Source organism: Marmota monax, unplaced genomic scaffold (assembly GCF_021218885.2).
Source record: "Marmota monax isolate L192 unplaced genomic scaffold, Marmota_monax_Labrador192_F-V1.1 WCK01_AAM20220418_F8-fsc00007, whole genome shotgun sequence".
NCBI classification, from domain to species: Eukaryota; Metazoa; Chordata; class Mammalia; order Rodentia; family Sciuridae; genus Marmota; species Marmota monax.
Genome location: NW_026692781.1, coordinates 16,475,677 through 16,493,840, shown reverse-complemented (window position 1 = coordinate 16,493,840; position 18,164 = coordinate 16,475,677). Strand labels below are relative to the sequence as shown.

At 33.1% G+C, this 18,164-nt stretch overlaps 1 protein-coding gene across 1 annotated transcript in view; it reads right to left on the bottom strand.

Moving 5' to 3' along the window:
• Nucleotides 1-2,424: 2,424 nt before the first annotated feature.
• The window catches only part of Dnajc10 (DnaJ heat shock protein family (Hsp40) member C10), a 55,041-nt gene continuing 39,301 nt past the window's right edge, over nucleotides 2,425-18,164 (bottom strand). The window contains exons 16-23 of the mRNA XM_046447446.2: nucleotides 15,404-15,505; nucleotides 14,091-14,246; nucleotides 13,129-13,262; nucleotides 12,115-12,168; nucleotides 11,719-11,866; nucleotides 8,664-8,783; nucleotides 5,565-5,669; nucleotides 2,425-3,731 (exon numbers count right to left, since the gene is read on the bottom strand). Coding sequence (XP_046303402.1) covers nucleotides 3,720-3,731; nucleotides 5,565-5,669; nucleotides 8,664-8,783; nucleotides 11,719-11,866; nucleotides 12,115-12,168; nucleotides 13,129-13,262; nucleotides 14,091-14,246; nucleotides 15,404-15,505 — 831 coding nt within the window. The 3' untranslated portion in view covers nucleotides 2,425-3,719. The remainder of the gene's footprint in view (nucleotides 3,732-5,564; nucleotides 5,670-8,663; nucleotides 8,784-11,718; nucleotides 11,867-12,114; nucleotides 12,169-13,128; nucleotides 13,263-14,090; nucleotides 14,247-15,403; nucleotides 15,506-18,164) is intronic.

The window sequence follows — 18,164 nt, the reverse complement described above, 5'->3', positions numbered from 1 at the left end:
CTTCCATTCTGAAGGAGATCCTAATTAGAATAAGTTATACTCCATCTATGTATAAGTCAAAATACACTCTACTGTCATGTATATCTGAAAAGAACAAATAAAAAAATTACATGAAAAATAAAGTTTGAGGCAATCATTCTAGAAATACTTCTTTTCTCAACTGTATGAAATAGGTTGTTGGTATCCAGGTGTATTAAAGGGGGAAAATAATGAAAATTCTATAAAACTGCTAATAAACAAAATAAATCCAATATCTCAATTATGTCTTTTGATTTTAGAGTTTAGACCATTTACATTCAATGTTATTGAGAGATGAGTATTTCCTCTCATTTTGATTTTTTGTTCTGGTGTTTTAAATTGAATTCTTTTAGAGAATCAAATTCACAACTAGAAAGCCTGTACTACAAAACGTACTCAATATTTCATGAAGAAGAAATAAAAAATAAAGATAAAAACCAACAGAAGGAGGAACTACTAGAATAGTCAAAGAATTGAAATCCAATGTTAAGTAGAAAAATGACTCAAGTTAGTGAATTGATAATATTTTTATGGACTATCAAAACTATGTTTATAACCTAGGTTGGTGTTTGGCCTCAGTTTTATTATTACTAAAAACAAGCTTATTCACTATTAGAATTTAGATGTATTTAAAATTTTTCACATGTGTAAGGTAGAATATTATCAAAGATAATAAGGTTTCCTTTTCGTCAGACAATTTTATGTAGGTATCATTTTAGAAAATTTTGTTAATCTAACTTTTGTACTATTTAATAGTCATGATGGAATCAATGTGCCCAATTTGAAACATTTGGTTTTGTGGGCAGACTCAAAGGATTAAGACTAGACTAAAATTATACCAAAATTGTATTAAATATTTGGCTTAAAATGCTACTCCTTCATTAAAATTTTTATTATACTAAACATCTTTGCAAATTGTTGTGAGAAACAATGGTACTTTTTTCTTGAACTACTTCCAAGAAAATTTCCACTTTGATCACTACAGAAAAACAAAGAACAATTTAAAGAAAACTTTAGAATAAAAAAGGTAAATTATACAACTACTACTTCATTTTTGCTTTATTTTAATTATACTTTTATTCTTGGCAATACTAGGGATTGAACCTAGTGCTTCAGACATGCTAGGCAAGTGTTCTAATACTGAATACTTCTGTAGCCTTTGTTAAAATATTTTGAGATAGGGTCTTGTTAAGTAGCCCAGGATGGTCTCATACTTTCAATCCTCTTGCCTAATCCTCTCAAGTAGATGCAATTATATGCTGTGCCACCACAACAGGCCCTTAATCATATACTTTAAAATCGGGAAAACTAGAATAAGCAAACATCATTAGTGTCCAAAACACCAGCTCCAAGTAGTCATATACTTTAAGAATTAGTACCGTGTTACACAAGAACAGACTCACAAAAATGGTGTGTTGGAAGAAATGGCACCTTATGCCTGCCACTCCTTAATGATAGTCTACTGAATGAATGATACTGTTAAAAACCTAAGTCCACTGGGTGTAGTGGTGCACATCTGTAATTCTAGCTTCCTGGTAGGCTGAGGCAGGAGGATTCCAAGTTTGAGGTCAGCCTAGGAAACTCGCCAAAAAATAAAACGAAAAAAGTTAAGTGGTAGGGCACATGTTTAGCATGTGTAAGTCCTTTGTTTAATCTCTAGTAGCTAAACAAACAAAAAACCCTCAAATCTTCCAGCTGTTTTGACAGATCCAAATGACATTGATATGACTATAGAAAACTTCCTGATGTATGTATGTATGATACAGGTTACCTAATCTGACTCCTGGGGGTTCCTGGCTTTGTAGCAGATTCCATAGGCACATGATGTAAGCCAAATTAATATTGACTTTTTTACTGCCTAAAAATGTTTCTCAGCTGGTATAGGAAATAATTTTATAGGTAACAATGTAAGTCCTTACACACTTGAATTCAGGAACAGAACTCTGAATCAGACACCTGGAAGACCAGGAACAAGACTTACATTCCTTTTGCACATTCCTCAGTGTGCAAAAGTAGTAGTATGCATGTACTGGTGTGTTTAGTACATACTTTCCAGTCGTTTCTTTTTGGGATCCTTGTAGAAATAAGTCAATTCTGAAGAATTGAAGGCTTTAATTAATGAGTAAAAGACTCTTACATTATCAATTGTAATTTAAAAATTTGCTGGTAAATTTAAGGTTAGAAGTGGTTACTGTTCCATGAGCTGATATGTAGAAAAAGCAAAATCCAAGGTAGGGAGTTAAAAATATAAACAAAAATATGGGAGAGAATATGAATAGGGTTAGAGTTGAAAATGAATAGGTCTATTATTTTTTGTATAACTAGAGTAGTCTTTATCCTGCTCCCCAATATTTTGTCTTAAAGTGATAAGCAAAATTCTTCCAACACAATAAACCATAATATGAATAGGTTTTTGGAAAATGAAAAAAGATTCTTTTATTGACTTCTGATCAATTTAAATTTGTACCACTCCATATATTTTGAATTATAACTAAACAACTACAGGTTACTCAGTTTTGTTAAAATGGAAGGAAAAAACTTTGAGTCTTAACAACTCTGAAACTAAAAGATCCCATTCTAGAATTATATACTTGATTTTCTTAAAAAAATAACTTCAGTTATTATGCCAATATCTGAATAAGCAGCCCCTGACAGTAAACGAATAACTGGAATAAATAACCACACAGTATCTATGTGAGCTACAGTAAAGTCTTTGAAATTATCTTTCCTATTTGAATAATGAATAGATTGAAAACCATAACTATGGGGGAAATTAGTGTAAATAAATGATACAGGTCAAAAGAAAACTCAAAAGGCAAATTACGTAAATATTGGAGGTATCTATCAGTGGCAAAATTTTTATGAAAACAATTTCAGAAAAATAAATCTTTAAAATATAGAGCTCTAAATACTTGATATATTTGGGGGTAGGTACTCTATAATGCCCATTTAATTGTTGTAATTTTTTCCCCCTTGGATTTTTTTTTTTTTTCCAGATGATAGGGCAGTCTATAGCATTTTTTTGCACTTACAAGTGTTGCAAAAAGTTTTTTCAATTATGAAAAATTTAAAGCATTTCTTCAACCTTTAAAAGATGAAATGGAGATACAGCATGAAAACAGGTATCTGTATTTTTCTATTGCATGGGTGTTTTTTAAAAACAAAATATATGGTCAGACATGGTTTTTAGGAGGTGACCAGAAACCAACTTGCCTCTTTCCAGGCCAGCCAAAATACTGCAAGTGGGGAGGAAAAAAAAAAAAAATCCACTTTGTACAGTATGTAGATAACAGCAGAGTAGACTCATTAGAGCCAGACATTCAAAACACCATTTCTAGGAGTTAGCACTATAGGCCCAAAGACTGAATTTGGACTATGGTTTATACTTTGTATGGCCCTGAGCTAAGAATGGTTTTTCTATTTTTTAAAAGGATCATTACAGACAACAAAGAAAATTTAACAAAAAACCATATATGGTCTGCAAAACTTAAAACATTTATGATCTGGCCCTTTACAGGAAGTTTGCAGACCTTTCATTTTATACCAATGTTGTTCAGAATTCAGGCAGTGCAATTACATGTCCAAGGTAATGTTCATTAATTTCCACCAGGAACATAGTTAGCATTCTTTATTAAAAGGTGTCTTCTGATGCTATTTTCAGACTTTTTTTTTCTTTTCAATTTTTCTTCCATTTTTCAACATCAAAGTTCATCCTGTGTTAATAATGTAAAGGTGATTGAAAAGCATGAATATAATGTTTACAATAAGGTGAAATATAAACTAACCAACATTTTACCTTTTTAAATGTACTCATTATTCTTAATGAATAACCATGAAACATACCTTTCTTAATTGTAACAATGGGAAGGGAAAAAACCAAAAACAGAATACCTCCTAGTTTGCACCTGACACCAACAGATACATTAAATCACATCTGGCATGCTTTTAAAGTTAATTTCAGTTATGATATTCTTTTTTAAGACTAAACTTTAAAACAAGAAAATATAGAACTATTTCTGTAGAACTTTCTTTCCTCACCTCTAGATTTGGATAAAATACTTGGGAAGCAGGCTGTAAGGCTTTCTTTACTGGGGTCTAACAATTTTTAACTGGATTATAACAGAACCTGTGTCCTTTATTTTTCATACTGGGGACTGAACCAGGAGTACTTTACCACTGGGTTACATCCCTATCCCTTTTTATTTTGAGACAGGGTCTCACTAAGTTGCTGAGGATGGCCTTGAACTTGCAAATTCCCACGTTAGCCTCCAGTGTTGCTGAGATTACAGGTATGCCCACCAGGCCAGGCAAAAAGAACCTGTATTCTAATGGGTTGTAAAAAGCTAGATTTCTTTAGAGTTCTCCAGAGATTTTGCTGTTGTCTTTAACCTTATGAAGAAAGAACCCGAGGTTGGAGTTGTGGCTCAGTGGGAGAGTGCTTGCCTCACACTTGTGAGACCCTGGGTTCGATCCTCAGCACCATATAGACACAATACCTTTATTTCACTTATTTATGTTTAACTACAACTAAAAATAAATATTAAAAAAAGAAAGAACCCAAGATAATTCATATGTGATTGTATTAAATTCCATTCAAAAACTACTCTAATATTCACAACTCTTTGGTCTGTTTCTAAGTACTCCCTAGAATGACACTGAATTGGGAGGAAAGAAATGAACTGCCTTTTGAAGAATAACAGCAAAGTTTATAATGCTGCTTAATACATTAAAAATTCAAGGAGGAACCAAGATGAATAATGGGTTTAAACATACATTTTGATTATACCAAGAACAAAAGAAAATTTGCTATCCAAAATGTGTTGGGGCTTTAGTATATTTATTCCTAACAATTATATTTGAATAAATTTAAGTAGTTAATGGCCAACTCATTTTTTTTACAGCTTTATTATACATTTAACATGCCATAAAATTCCCACAATTAAAGGAGTCCAGTGTTTTTTATAATATCTACAGTTGAGCAACTAATTTTAGAACAGACCACACTCCAAAAGAAACTTTCACCCATTAGCAGTCACCCCCAATTTCTGCTCTTTTCCACTCTACCCCAGGCAACCACTAGTCTACATTCTGTCTCTGAATTGACCTATTCTGAACATTGCATATAGATAAAAGGCCACATATGATTCTATGACTGGCTTCCTTGACAAAGCATAGGTTTTCAAAGTTACTTAAGTAGCAAGCATCACTCCTTTTAGGGCTAAAAATTACTCCATTGCATAGATAAACACCACATTTTATTCATTCAGTAATGAATAAAATATTGATGGACATTTTTTCCTATTGCGAATGTTTAAACATTCACATACAAGTTTTTGCATGGATCTTAGTCATTATTTTCTGCTAACTGGTGTTACTTGTACAAATTTCTAAGCATTTCAGTGTCTAAAGGCTATGTTTTAATTGATATATTTCCCAAAGTAGAAATTTCCATTTTTATATATTTGTTAAGCTTCACTTTACATGAACTGCCTACTGAGAATACATTTTGGTAACTTTTGCCAGTTAGTTCTAGGTTCAGTTCTCACCTTATTTCTCTTTCCTTGATTTTGAAGAGTTTCCAATTTTCCATGAATAAAGTCAGCAATTGTTTTTGCATCTCTGGCATTTACTTGCTCTTCCCAAATATTTTTCTAAAATTAAAAACATTATCATTAAATACTAAATCAAAATGCAATATTTCTGTCTAAGAAACTAGGTTAAATATGCTTTGAAGTTCTTTTGTTCTAAAATTTTAAGTGTCTGAAATTCAGATTTCTTTGAGGTCATATGGGAAAAATGCATTGCTGACCTCAAAAAACATAAACTGAGGGGCTGGGAATGTGGCTCAAGCGGTAGCACGCTCGCCTGGCATGCGTGCGGCCCTGGTTCGATCCTCAGCACCACATACAAACAAAGATGTTGTGTCTGCCGAAAACTAAAAAATAAATGTTAAAATTCTCTCTCTCTCTTAAAAAAAAAAACAACAAAACAACATAAACTGAATAAGAAAAGATATCCCTAGGGCTGAAATCATTCTAAACTATAATAAGGGAAAGCAAGTAGTATCTCCTAGTTTTCATCTGCCCACGCCAGAGGATGGCTGAAAATCAGGGGCAGGAGCAGGTCACTGTATCCAGACCTGCTTAGTTTAGATCTTAAGCCACTGGTTTCTTATTCTTTGTTAATCCCAAACTGTATGCTACCATTTTGCTTTTGTGAGTTGTTTGCATTCATTTACTTCAATCATTATTCTGCTTTGGTTTTCCTCTCTGGCCTGAACTTCTGGATTACCCATCTTTCAGTATGGACAGAGACCTGTGGTCCCTAACTTTGTCTTCTGGATACATAGTAATATCATCTTTTCAAATACCTTTATGTCCTGGTTCAGTCTGACTTCTCATTGTATCAATACTTTGCTAGGATCATTCTACCTGAATAATACACCGATTTATGTCACCCATTTCTAAGTTATTGTGAAAACTTAAGATAGAACAATTGACTCCAAAAGAATATTTTGGGGTATCTTACCTCCATGGTGCAGTTTACCTGCAAATATGCTAGGCAAGTTGTCTACTACTGAGCTATATCCCCGCCCCAGAGATCAATTCTTGATAAATCTTTCACTGAAAAACCTAGATTTGTGATAATTCTAGGTTTCTAAAATTTGTTACCTAATTTCTTTAGTTATTTCAAATGTATTATAACTATCAATAAATAATATCAGGTGTTAACCTGGTTAGTCTCCCTAAAAAAGCATAAAAACATTTGGAATTATTTACTTTGAATAGTTTGCCAGAAAATAGTACATGGCAAATACTTGTTTTATCAGTTTTTTTCTTCCAAAGTAAGCTCATTACTTGAAAATGAATTCAAGCAGCATAGAACATTTTGAATAGAAATTCTGAAAGTAAATATTTGAAGTATAGTATGTATTACAGGTGTTCTTAAGTCACTATATAACCTTTTGAGACACAATTGTTCTTTTTTTTTTTTTGTTCAACTGGCCACATCATCAAGATTAATAACTTTGTCATTAGCTGCATTCTGGGTAGAATACCACCCATTTACTTAAGAAGACCACTCAAATCTGCCTTCCTTAATTTGGATTTTACTGGACATCAGTGTCATTTAGTTTTTCCACACCTTTTTTTTTTTAATTTTAGCTTTACCTATTATAATTAGAATCCTCTTTCTACTTTTGGAATAGAAAATATTTTTTTTTTTTCTTTTTTGTAGCTAAGTGATATTCATAGGTACATTATTTTCTTTCTTTTTCTAGGATCCTACAAGAGAATACATTTTATTTTTCACCACACTATATAATCTCCTTAGTCTTCCTCCTTTTACTTGTTGGGTTTTAAAAAAAAAAAACAAAAAAACCTGGTTGTTTTTATACTTGTTCATCATTCTCATCATGCTTTCATTACTTTTTTTTTTCTTCAGTGCTGGGAATCTAAATCTAGAACCTGTGTATGTCAGACAAGTGTTCTACCACTGAATTATATCACTTCATTTACTTACAAATTAATTTAGTATAAGAAATTTAGTCTTCTACTGTCTGAAAGAATAGAGAAATTCTTATTAAAATAGTATCATAGCTTGTCAGGAAACTTTTTTACTTTGGAAAACAAAAGTCACAAGTACTTTCAGTTACCAAGTTACACTGGCTAAAAGACAGCTTCTGTATCAGTGATCACTCACTTGCATTTTGTTAAAAGCACCTCACTAGTAGAACCTTAGTTTTGCTTTTAAGTAATAACAAATGAAAAAACAAAAAAGTATACTGTTAGTCGTGCCCACAAGTAATTATGACTTAAACAAGGGACCCAAATTTTTATTTTGTAATCTAAGTCCCTAATGAATATTCCTGAAGATATATGCTCATTACTAAGGCTATTTCAAAAGTACAATAAAAGTATTCTTTTAAGTTTTCATAGAACTTAAAAATACATATTCATTCTATAAAAGTATAGAAATACAGCCAGGTGTGGTGGTGCATGCCTGTAATCTGCTCTGGCGGCTGAGGCAGAAGGACTGTAAGTTCAAAGCCAGCTTAAGCAATTTAGCAAGGGTCTAAGCAACTTGGTGAGAACTTGGCTCTAAATAAAATATGAAAAAGGGCTGGGGATATGGTTCAATGTTTAAGCAATCCTTAATCCCCCCCCCCCCAACAAAAAAAAAGGATAGGGATACAAAATACAAAACTTCACAGAAGGGCTGTGGGTTGTGGCTTAGTGGTAGAGAACTTGCCTAGCATGTGTGAGGCACTGGGTTCAATTCTCAGCACTGCATATAAATAAAATAAAAAAATAAAATAAACGGTCCATAAACAACTAAAAAACAAAATTAAAAAACGAATTAAAAAAAAAAAAAACTTCACAGAAAATAAGTACCTTGAATTCTACCACCTAACCATGTTAATATTTTGTTAGGTCTCTTTATGCATGAGCATAAAAATTTCAAGGCAACTGAGGTCCTATCAATAAGACAAATCTTTTTTAAGATCCCCTAAATAAAAAGCTTCTTCTAATAATATTAAAAAATGACAAATGGAGAAGAAAGTGGAAGAAAGCAGTATTCAGACTGAACAAATTCCCTTTGGAGATTGTCATGCTAAAAAAGAAAAACAGAAAGCCTATACATACCTTTGTTCTTTCGTAGGAATAAAATTTAACAGTTGGATAGGCTTTGATACCAGCTTTTTGACATGTTTGGGCATAAGCCTGACAGTCTACTTTCCCAGCTTTCACTTTTCCTTTAACCATCTGAAAAACCAAAAATATGTTTTGCCATTTTTTCCTCTTTGGCATAAACTGTTCTGGCAACCATAAAACAATATGACATTACTTCATCCTTTATATATTTAAAATTTCTTAGTCCCTTCCTATCAGGTCTCTCATTCCTTTCAGTATATACACATGTGATCACACAAGGATGGCAATGATTCCTGAAGCTACCAGCATCCATCTGTCTCATTTTTTTTCCCTAAGCAGCAGTCTATTCTTTCACCATTTCAGTCTGGTTTCTGGTCTTATTACTCCATTTACTCAAAACTGTTCTAAGATTATCAGTGACCTCTACCTAACACCATTTTGGTCATTTTAGGACACTGCTAACTATTCCTTCTCCTCTTGGCATTTGTCACTGCTCCTTGTGCTCTCCTTTCTTTTTCCAGCATGGTAAGCTCCTTTACCCTCAAGTTGTAATATCTGATCAGAGTTCCATCTTTGGCCAACAATCTTTTCTTTATAAACAGTGTTTCAGGGTGATTTTATGTATGACTGTGCTGATGAACCCCAATTTCTCCCTTTGACTTCACATTCAACTGTGAATCTGCTTACTTTACATGAATGTCTCATAGGTACCCCTAGATACAACTTGCCTAAAATTGATCCTTTGCCCTTAACATATTACTTTTCCTATCCTACCATTCACTCAGTTCAAGCCAGAAACTAGGGTTATCCTAGACTTTTCTGTTTCTCGTCTATAGCAAACATTAAATTCTGTTTATTCTTATCTCTCTCATATTTTTCCCCTTCTTTCCATCACCACTGCCCTAATACTGGTTCAAGTTATCTCTCACTTAGGGACGATTAAAATATCTCTGCTACCTCCACTTTGATCTTCAAACCTATTGGGACACACAAATTTGTATTAGGATACCAGCAAAGTTGCAGGAATTAGCATGTATATGGCCCACGTGCGCGTGCACACACACACACACCCCAATCTCATATTGAAGGTTTGAGAAATCTAAAAGTGTGATTTAAAAAAATTTCTGTTTCAGTTTACCTGTATTTTTAAAATAATTCATGGGAGGGCCCCATATTATTTTCGGTGCTCTAAAAATCTTTCTGTTGGCTCTTGTTTGTCCATCAAGGTAACCTTTCTAAAATGTAAAATGGGTTCCTGCCATAACCAATGGTTCTCCCCTACTATTAATAAGGAAGATATTCTAAATGGTATGTAATCACTGAGGTAGAATGTGCATTCTGATAGTATGGCAAAAAGGACTAAACTCCTGGTTCCTGCCCGTTTTTTTGAGCTTCAAGTTTTACTATTCACCTTCCATGTTTGGACTCTGTTAATACTACACTAACAATAAATATTCCAGAACTGCTTTTCTCACTTCTTGGTACATAAGCAAATACTGTCTTCTGTATAGAGTACTCTCTAGCCAATACTTTCAAGCGCTAAGTCATGTAATTCTTACCTCAAATACTAACTTTCCTGTATAGATTTTTGTTTCCTCCTAGTATATATTTGCTCATGGTATAACTTCATTCTAATCTTATTATGGCAATTACCCTGCTGTGTCATCTATATTTATTTGCATTTAATCTTCCCACTAGCTTAACTTCCTTTAATATGGCTTTTCATCATTGCAGCCATAGTATCTAGAGTGCTTTTTACTTGATGCTCAGGATTTGTTGAATGAGTGATCCTCCTCATGTTTAATAGTTTTCTGCTATGTTCCAGGAATAACTGCATCACAAAATTTATAACAAAGCTGTTTTCAGTACATAAGGGATGAGGGAGTAAAACACTGGTAAATTCTTTGAGAAAAGGAATCATGAGGAAAACATTTGATTAGGTGGAAAGAATGAAAACCTCTTATTTGAAGAACCAGTCATTAATCTTTTACAGTTTATAGAACCTTTCAAAAACAATCCCTCTGCTAAAAAATATTCCTTTGGCATGGGACACAAATATTTTTATTTCAGATTGGTGGAACTGGTGTTGATTTTAAAATTTTCATTCTGAGTGTCATGAACCAACAACTCTGAGTTCCTTGAGTTATGTAAGGAAGGCAAGGAAGCTATGAATTTGGAATAGGTCATCAATATGACTGTTATGACAGAAACATCAAGAACTCAGACTGCATTGAGTTACATATTCCAGTTCAATTTTATAAGCATTTACTGAGTCAGGCACTAGGAATACAAGGATAAGACAAGAACCTCAGTCTTCTGCAAGAGATAGATAAATACACAAATAGTGTGCACTGCATAAATACACTGTTGGAATATATGATATCTAGGTAACATTGATTTAATGAGATAGGCAGAGGACACAGAACCAGTGGCATTGGAGGTGGGTTTCACAGGATGAGGAAAAGACAATTCAGGGAACCAAGGTAAAGATGGGACATTTCAGGAACAGAGCAGCACATAAAGAAACATGTTCAGAGAACCTATAGTGTGAGCTATAGGGCAGAGGTAAAGCTGAGAGGCGGGAAGAATCAGACCAGAGACCTGAAGTTAAATACACATGAAAGAACCTGGTTAACTTGCCAGAGAAGGCACTGTTTTAGAAAGATCACCAGGGCAGCACTGCACAGGGAACAATGGCAAGTATGACAAGACTAGGTGAGAGATGAAGGCTTACACAAATGAAGCCAGCAGTGGAGATGGACAGATGACAGATCTGAAAGACATTTAGGAGACAGAACTGATAGGATCTTGTGTTTGTTTCTGATGTTTATGGCTAGGTAGAGGATGATTTTACCAGCCAAAATAGAAAATGTTGGCTGAAAGCTTCAATTAAAAAGAAATCAACTGCAAAGATTAGCATCACAGAAATGGAATAGTTTTCCAAAACTCAGAAGAAACTTTACAACTAAATTACGAATTATATTTGTTTTAACCAATTACTAAAACATGCATATGACTACAACTTAAGAATATAGACAAGACTTACCCTAGCCAAGAGCTCAAATTCTGGAGCAAAATTTTGGCAAGGCCCACACCAAGGAGCGTAGAAATCAACCACCCAATGATTTTTCCCTTGTAAAACTTTTTCACTGAAAGTCTGAGGTGTTAAATCTATGGATACTTGAGGTAAAAATCTGTGAAAAGGGATCAAAATAACTTTTCATTAAATAAAGCCAAAGCAAACACTAATAATATTGTAAGGCTAGGTTAAAAATTATTCCAAAGAAGAGTAATGTAATAAAGTTCAGTTTATTGTGGTAAATATAATCCTTTTCTAAGTAATTTTAAATGCTAGACTCTTAATCCACAGAAATTTAACTATACACCTATGAGGAAGGTAAATTGATTTGACTATTTTATACAATGAACTTTGATTACTCACCCTAGAGCCCAGATTCTTAGGGAATAAGCATCTCTATTCCAACCATTGTAACTACTAAAAAAAGAGGGAAAAAAAGGTAAGATGCAAATGGTATTTTTTGTTATTAGATATATTCAGAAAGTAATCTTATTTTTAGCAATTTTAAAAATACATTTAGTTAACATCTTTCTTCTAAGAAATACCTAGCTACAAATACTGATTACATGGCTTCCAAAATATTATTTTTCTTGGTTTATTTTATTTTAGGGAAGAGGAGAGGTGCTGGTGATTGAACCCAGGGCTTCATGAATGTTAAGAATGCATTCTACCATTGAGTTACATCCCCAGCCCTACTATCTTTTTCTGCTTCAGATAAACCAGAATGTTGAACATCTCTGCAGCCCTACAGGAAGTTCAAAATTCAAAATGTCCAAACCTTTAGGAGTTTCTAAATTTTATTCAAGTTATTAGCTATAAAATTCCCATCTGCTTTAGGATGCATGTCAAAAGCTATCTCAAAAATGCACTTTCCCCACAGCTGTGATTCTCTCCTCCTTTGAAACACATGGCTCATTTTGACTTTTAAAAATAACATTCATCATATTCTACATTTGAGTTTTTTATATGAAATACCATGTTGTGGTTGGAGACAGCCTGGATTCAAATTAGGCCTGGGTTCAAAACTCAGCTTCAAACCTTAGTAGGAATGTGACTTCGGAAAGTTTTCTAAAGGCTAAGAATCTGTTTTCTTCTCTGAAATAGTAGGAAGGGTAGTAATTCCTTCCTCAGAGCATATGTGAGGATTATTGGAAATAATATGAGTACAGTGCCTGAAACCAGACTATTAAGATTCTTCAAATGTCTTACTATTCAATTCTTTGTCTTCTGAAGTGCTCACTAATACACTATCTTAAACATGGTGGGTTCCCAATAAATATTTGTTAGGCTAATTTCTATTTAGTTAGGATAACTTAGATGTTACTTGTATAATTAAATGTTTATAATAAATGTTTTCAAATTTGAGAGAATACTTACTGATATTGATAATCTTTATTTGATTTTTTGGGAAAAAATCTTATCTCAGGGTATCTTTGAACATTTTCTTGGGCACAAAAAGAATGATACTGTTGGCAGTCTACACTGCCTACATTGATCAGTCCAGTTAATGTCTATAAAAGAAAATGGTATACATATATCAATGATTAGAATAAAATTACCTCCTTTTCTATATTGAACCCAGGGCTTCATGAATGTTAAGAATGCATTCGACCATTGAGTTACATCCCCAGCCCTACTATGAAATTATTATTTGCCAGTGATTATCGCCAAATAACAACTAAGGACTCAACTCAGACCATTTACGCTAGGGAATTTGAAATCTAATAATCACTTTCCACAACTACTGCAGGTTAAATAATTAAATTCATCCATTAATTACGTAAAAAAATTTATTTCTAAAATTTAGTGTTTAAAAACTCAACACTAAAGGAAGCTCTCTGCAATGGTATTTCAAAGAATTACTTTTTCTAATGGAGGCAATCATTACAGGTCTTCTTTGACTCAAAGGTCTCACCCAAATTAAAATTTATTGAAAAGAGCATAAAAACATAATATTCAATATGAAGATATTAAAAATAACTTCAATTACACTTTCTTTTCTGGCATTTAAACATTTGTTTCCAATCTTTTGTAATTTGCCACACTGTGCCTATTTGTAGAAAATTTTCTAATTTTTTTTTGCTCAAGGCTATTTTTACTAATTTTTAAGCTCTAAAAATAAAATGGTAGAAAAAAATTAAACAGAAGGGGACACTGGTAAGAATTTGGTCAAAAGTGTACCAGATACCACACCAAAAAAGGTAGACTATTTTGTACAGTTTGCATAATAGAAATAGAGGTAGAATCTTAATGGTATGATCAGAGCTGTTTTCAGAATAACTGTTAAATAAACATTCTTTGTTAAGTGGTAAGACTTTAAATAAATGATTTTACTATACCCGGGCCATTCTTTTCCATTCTGGCATTAAGACTTGACATGGATGGCACCACGGAGAATAAAAATCTACCATCCAGACTTCGTCGTGTTTTCTTTGTTTAACTAGTTCACTGAAAGTGGACGGTGTAAGAGTGATCACTGAAGGATTCCTAAGATCCTAAAGAAAACATATGCTATTACATTAGACATACAAGAAGAGTTGTTGATATATTCTTTAGAAAATTGCTGGTATGTGTCATTCAGAAAGTTCTTGATTTAGAAAGAGCAGTAGAATAGAGGGAAGGGAATGGGAGGTGGAATGAAGGGTGGTGAAGGGGAAGTGCTGGGGACTGAATTAAAACAAGTTATATCCCATGTTTTTATAATTATGTCAAGATAAATTCTAACGTCATACATAACTTAAAAGAACTAATAAAAAACCGAAAACAAAAAAAAAATTCCTGCTGTAGAGAAAGGAAAAAATGCTAAAGGAAATTTAAGAAAAATCTATAGTAAATTGTTTTTAATATGAAAATGATAACTAAGCAAAATCCAAATTTAGGATTTTTAGTTTTCTTAAATCAGGGTATGGTTTTCTCTTATTTCTTGGGCTGGGAAAAGGGGCAACTTTATTTATTATGAGTAGATAATATAATAGAGTTCTAAGAATTAACTCTAGGCCATATATAGTTCTGTTGAGGAAACAAGAAAAACTGGCTTGGAAATGACCTTTTAATAAATTTGCCATTCATAATTTTATTTTTCATTTTGATTGGAGATTGCACAACCTATTTAGAGAGCACGTATTTAAATGCTATTTCAATAAAGCTTCAGTATATAATGATCAGGTAATACTAACAAAAGTGGTCAGCTACACTGAAAAAAAAAACCAAAACATTACTTTGAAGGAGAAGGGCTTAGATAAGTAAAATAGAGTAGGATGGTCATTAAATAGAAAATAATAAGCTGGAATTTATCCTTTCTTAGGAGGTCCCTATAACAATTTTAGTTAAGACTATACGAAGGGAATTAGATGCTGCAGTTGCAGGGTACTTTTACTAAGTAGGAGTCTTGGAATTGCTGTGCTCAGAGAGAACAAGCCAAGGGTATGGGTAAAATTCTATGTGAAAGCATGATTTCATGTATTTATTAAATAGCTGCATCTGTTATGCACAAGGTATTCTAGGCAAAAAAACACAACATAGACAAAAAATTTCCTTGTCAGAAAATATCGTAGCATAAAAAAGAGTAAGTCCCATTATTAAACATTATTATTCATTCACAATGTACATATACAGAGAAGGATTTCTAGTCAGAGGCTGTAATGTAAAATACCTCTATGAACTCCAAGATCTGTTTAGCAGAGTGATGTCCTTCATACTCATGGATACTGGACTGGTTGAATACCACTGTTGTTGGATAAGCCTGAATGTTATACTGTTAGGAAGGAGAATAAAAATTGAACAAAGATGTTATATATCTTACCAATTTGTTTTAAATTTATAACCAGTTTTCCTTTAAGAGACAATAACAAGATTTAAAAAAAAAACCCACTGAATTTCTGGCGGCTGAAAAATTTTAACCTAGTCAAATTTAGCAAAGAAATAACTGATTTCTTCTTTATAGCTACTCTTGAGCCTTAAAAATCAAAGGCACTGAAACATTAAGTGAGCATGGGTAATTATGTGATTTGTTTCTTTTTGTCCTACTAAACAAAGATGGGAAGAAGCTATAAAAAGTAGATTATATTTCTAATTTCAGTTGCTTTTTTGAAATCATAGTTACGAACTCCTCATTTTTCTAGAGGTAGCTGATGACCACGTGAACAAAACAGCAAGTATAAAGAAATAAAAAATTAATGTGTACATAACTTTCTTTTGGTACTAGGGATTGAACCCAGAGGCACTTAACCACTGAACCACATCACCAGTCCTTTTTGAGAAAGTGCCTCAACAGATTGCTTAGTCTAAGTTGTTGAGCATGGCTTCAGAACTGATCCTCCTGCCTCAGCCTTCCAAGCCACTGGGATTACAGGCATGTGCCACCATGCTGGCTACACATAACTATTTTCAGGTAAGAATTATGAATCATGCCCTAAGAATGTGGTCACCTTTTATTCTATATGCAAGATAATCTTCATGATTAAAAAATGCTTTATTTCTTCCTCAGAATTAATATGGGTGCCAGTTTTCATTTTTGAAGAAGTTAGGGACCCCTATCTGCAGATTTGCTACAGCTGATCTTTGCAGGCTTCAAGGAGATAAACACTGGCTAGCAAATTAGAAGCTTAATTTCAGGAAAAAAAAAAAAAAAAAAAAAACAACAACAACCACCAGCGGCAACATTTATCAAAGTTTTGAAAAATGTACAAATTCAAATAATTCACTGGATTAACAAGTTTAGTGTCAAGCACTAAACATGTGGTTTCTCATTTATAACTCAGTTCTGCTTAGCAGTTAAAATTTCAAAACCACCTTAAAAGATGAGGAAACTGAGTTATTGAGAGGCTAATGACATGGCCAAGGTGAATCAACTAGTGAGTAGCAACTCACTTCTATTTCAAGTGAATCTGATACCCCATATTTTAGACTCTTTATCTCAAGTCATTAAATATCACATCATAGGTGTAAAAGTAGAAAAACTACAAGAATTCAAAAGAAAATAATTTTTTTCACAATAATTTTGCATTTTTTGTTGGCATTTATTTTCTAAGTCCCACATGACTTTAGAAACTGAAGGACCTATTTACTTCTTAAAACCCCCAAAAAGCATAGTTTAATAAAAATTCAAACTTACTGAAAATAAGAGAATAATTAATAAACATCTACATCTTTCTCCCTTCTAATAAACATTAGATAAAAATAACAAAGATTAGATAACAAACCTATATATCCCTCACCTATATTTAACAAGAATGAACTGACCATACTTGCAGATTGTTGATGTTCTCTTTCTTAATTTCATTCACTTCCTTCTCCCTTACAAGGTACACCAATATCCTGAAATTAGTGTGTATCTACTGATGTTTTTATATTTTTCCTAATATGTATATATTCTTAAGCAGTATGTGGTAATGTCTGAATATATACAAATTTTTATCATACTTTATGCTATTCTTTAACCTGCTTTTCTTACACGCACGCACACACACACGCACGCACGCACACACACGCACGCACGCACACACATATGTAAAATATGTAACAAAAAAAATTGCGGGGGGGGGGGGCTGGTACTGGGGATTGAACTCGGGGACACTCGACCATTGTGCCACATCCCTAGCCCTATTTTGTATTTTATTTAGAGACAGTTCTGAGTTGCTTAGTGCCTCATTTTTGCTGAGGCTGGCTTTGAACTTGCAATCCTCTTGCCTAAGCATCCTGAGCCACTGGGATTATAGGCGTGGACCACTGTACTTGGTCCTTATATTTTTGAGATTTACCCATGCTGGTAAATACATTCATATGTATGTATATATTCTTTTTGTAGTGCCAGGGATCAAAACCATGACCTTGTGCATGATAGCCAGGTGCTCCACCACTAAGCTACATATATCCCCAGCCCAATATACCTCTTTTTAAATATTCTGCAATCCCAGAGTGTGACTATCCATCTATCTGCTCTTGTTAGATTTCTAAATTTTTGTTCATTTGGTGAAGTTAGCTAATTTTTGATATAATTTGCATTCTCAATCACTACTAAAGTCATAATGTCACTTTGGTAACAGTTCAAACATGTAGTCAAATTCATTAGTTTTTTTTATCCTTACAGTTTGTACTTTAAGTATGGAAGCAAGAAATTATTCCCCTACACAGATACTATAAAGATTTTCTACTACATTTACTTCTGTTTTTAAAACACAATATATATATTTTTTTGTTTCCCTTCTTTCCATCATTCAGCATTTTAGTTTGAGTCAAAACATCACAAAAATAGAAAGGAAATACTTTCATGTACTCATGTAGTTATGATAATCTATAGAATGGCTTCTCTTATATCATCTATACCTTCTGTCTACTCCTACCAAAATTATTATTTTAAAGCAAATTTCAGATCTATCATATTCATATACTATCCATCAATAGCATATTTAAAA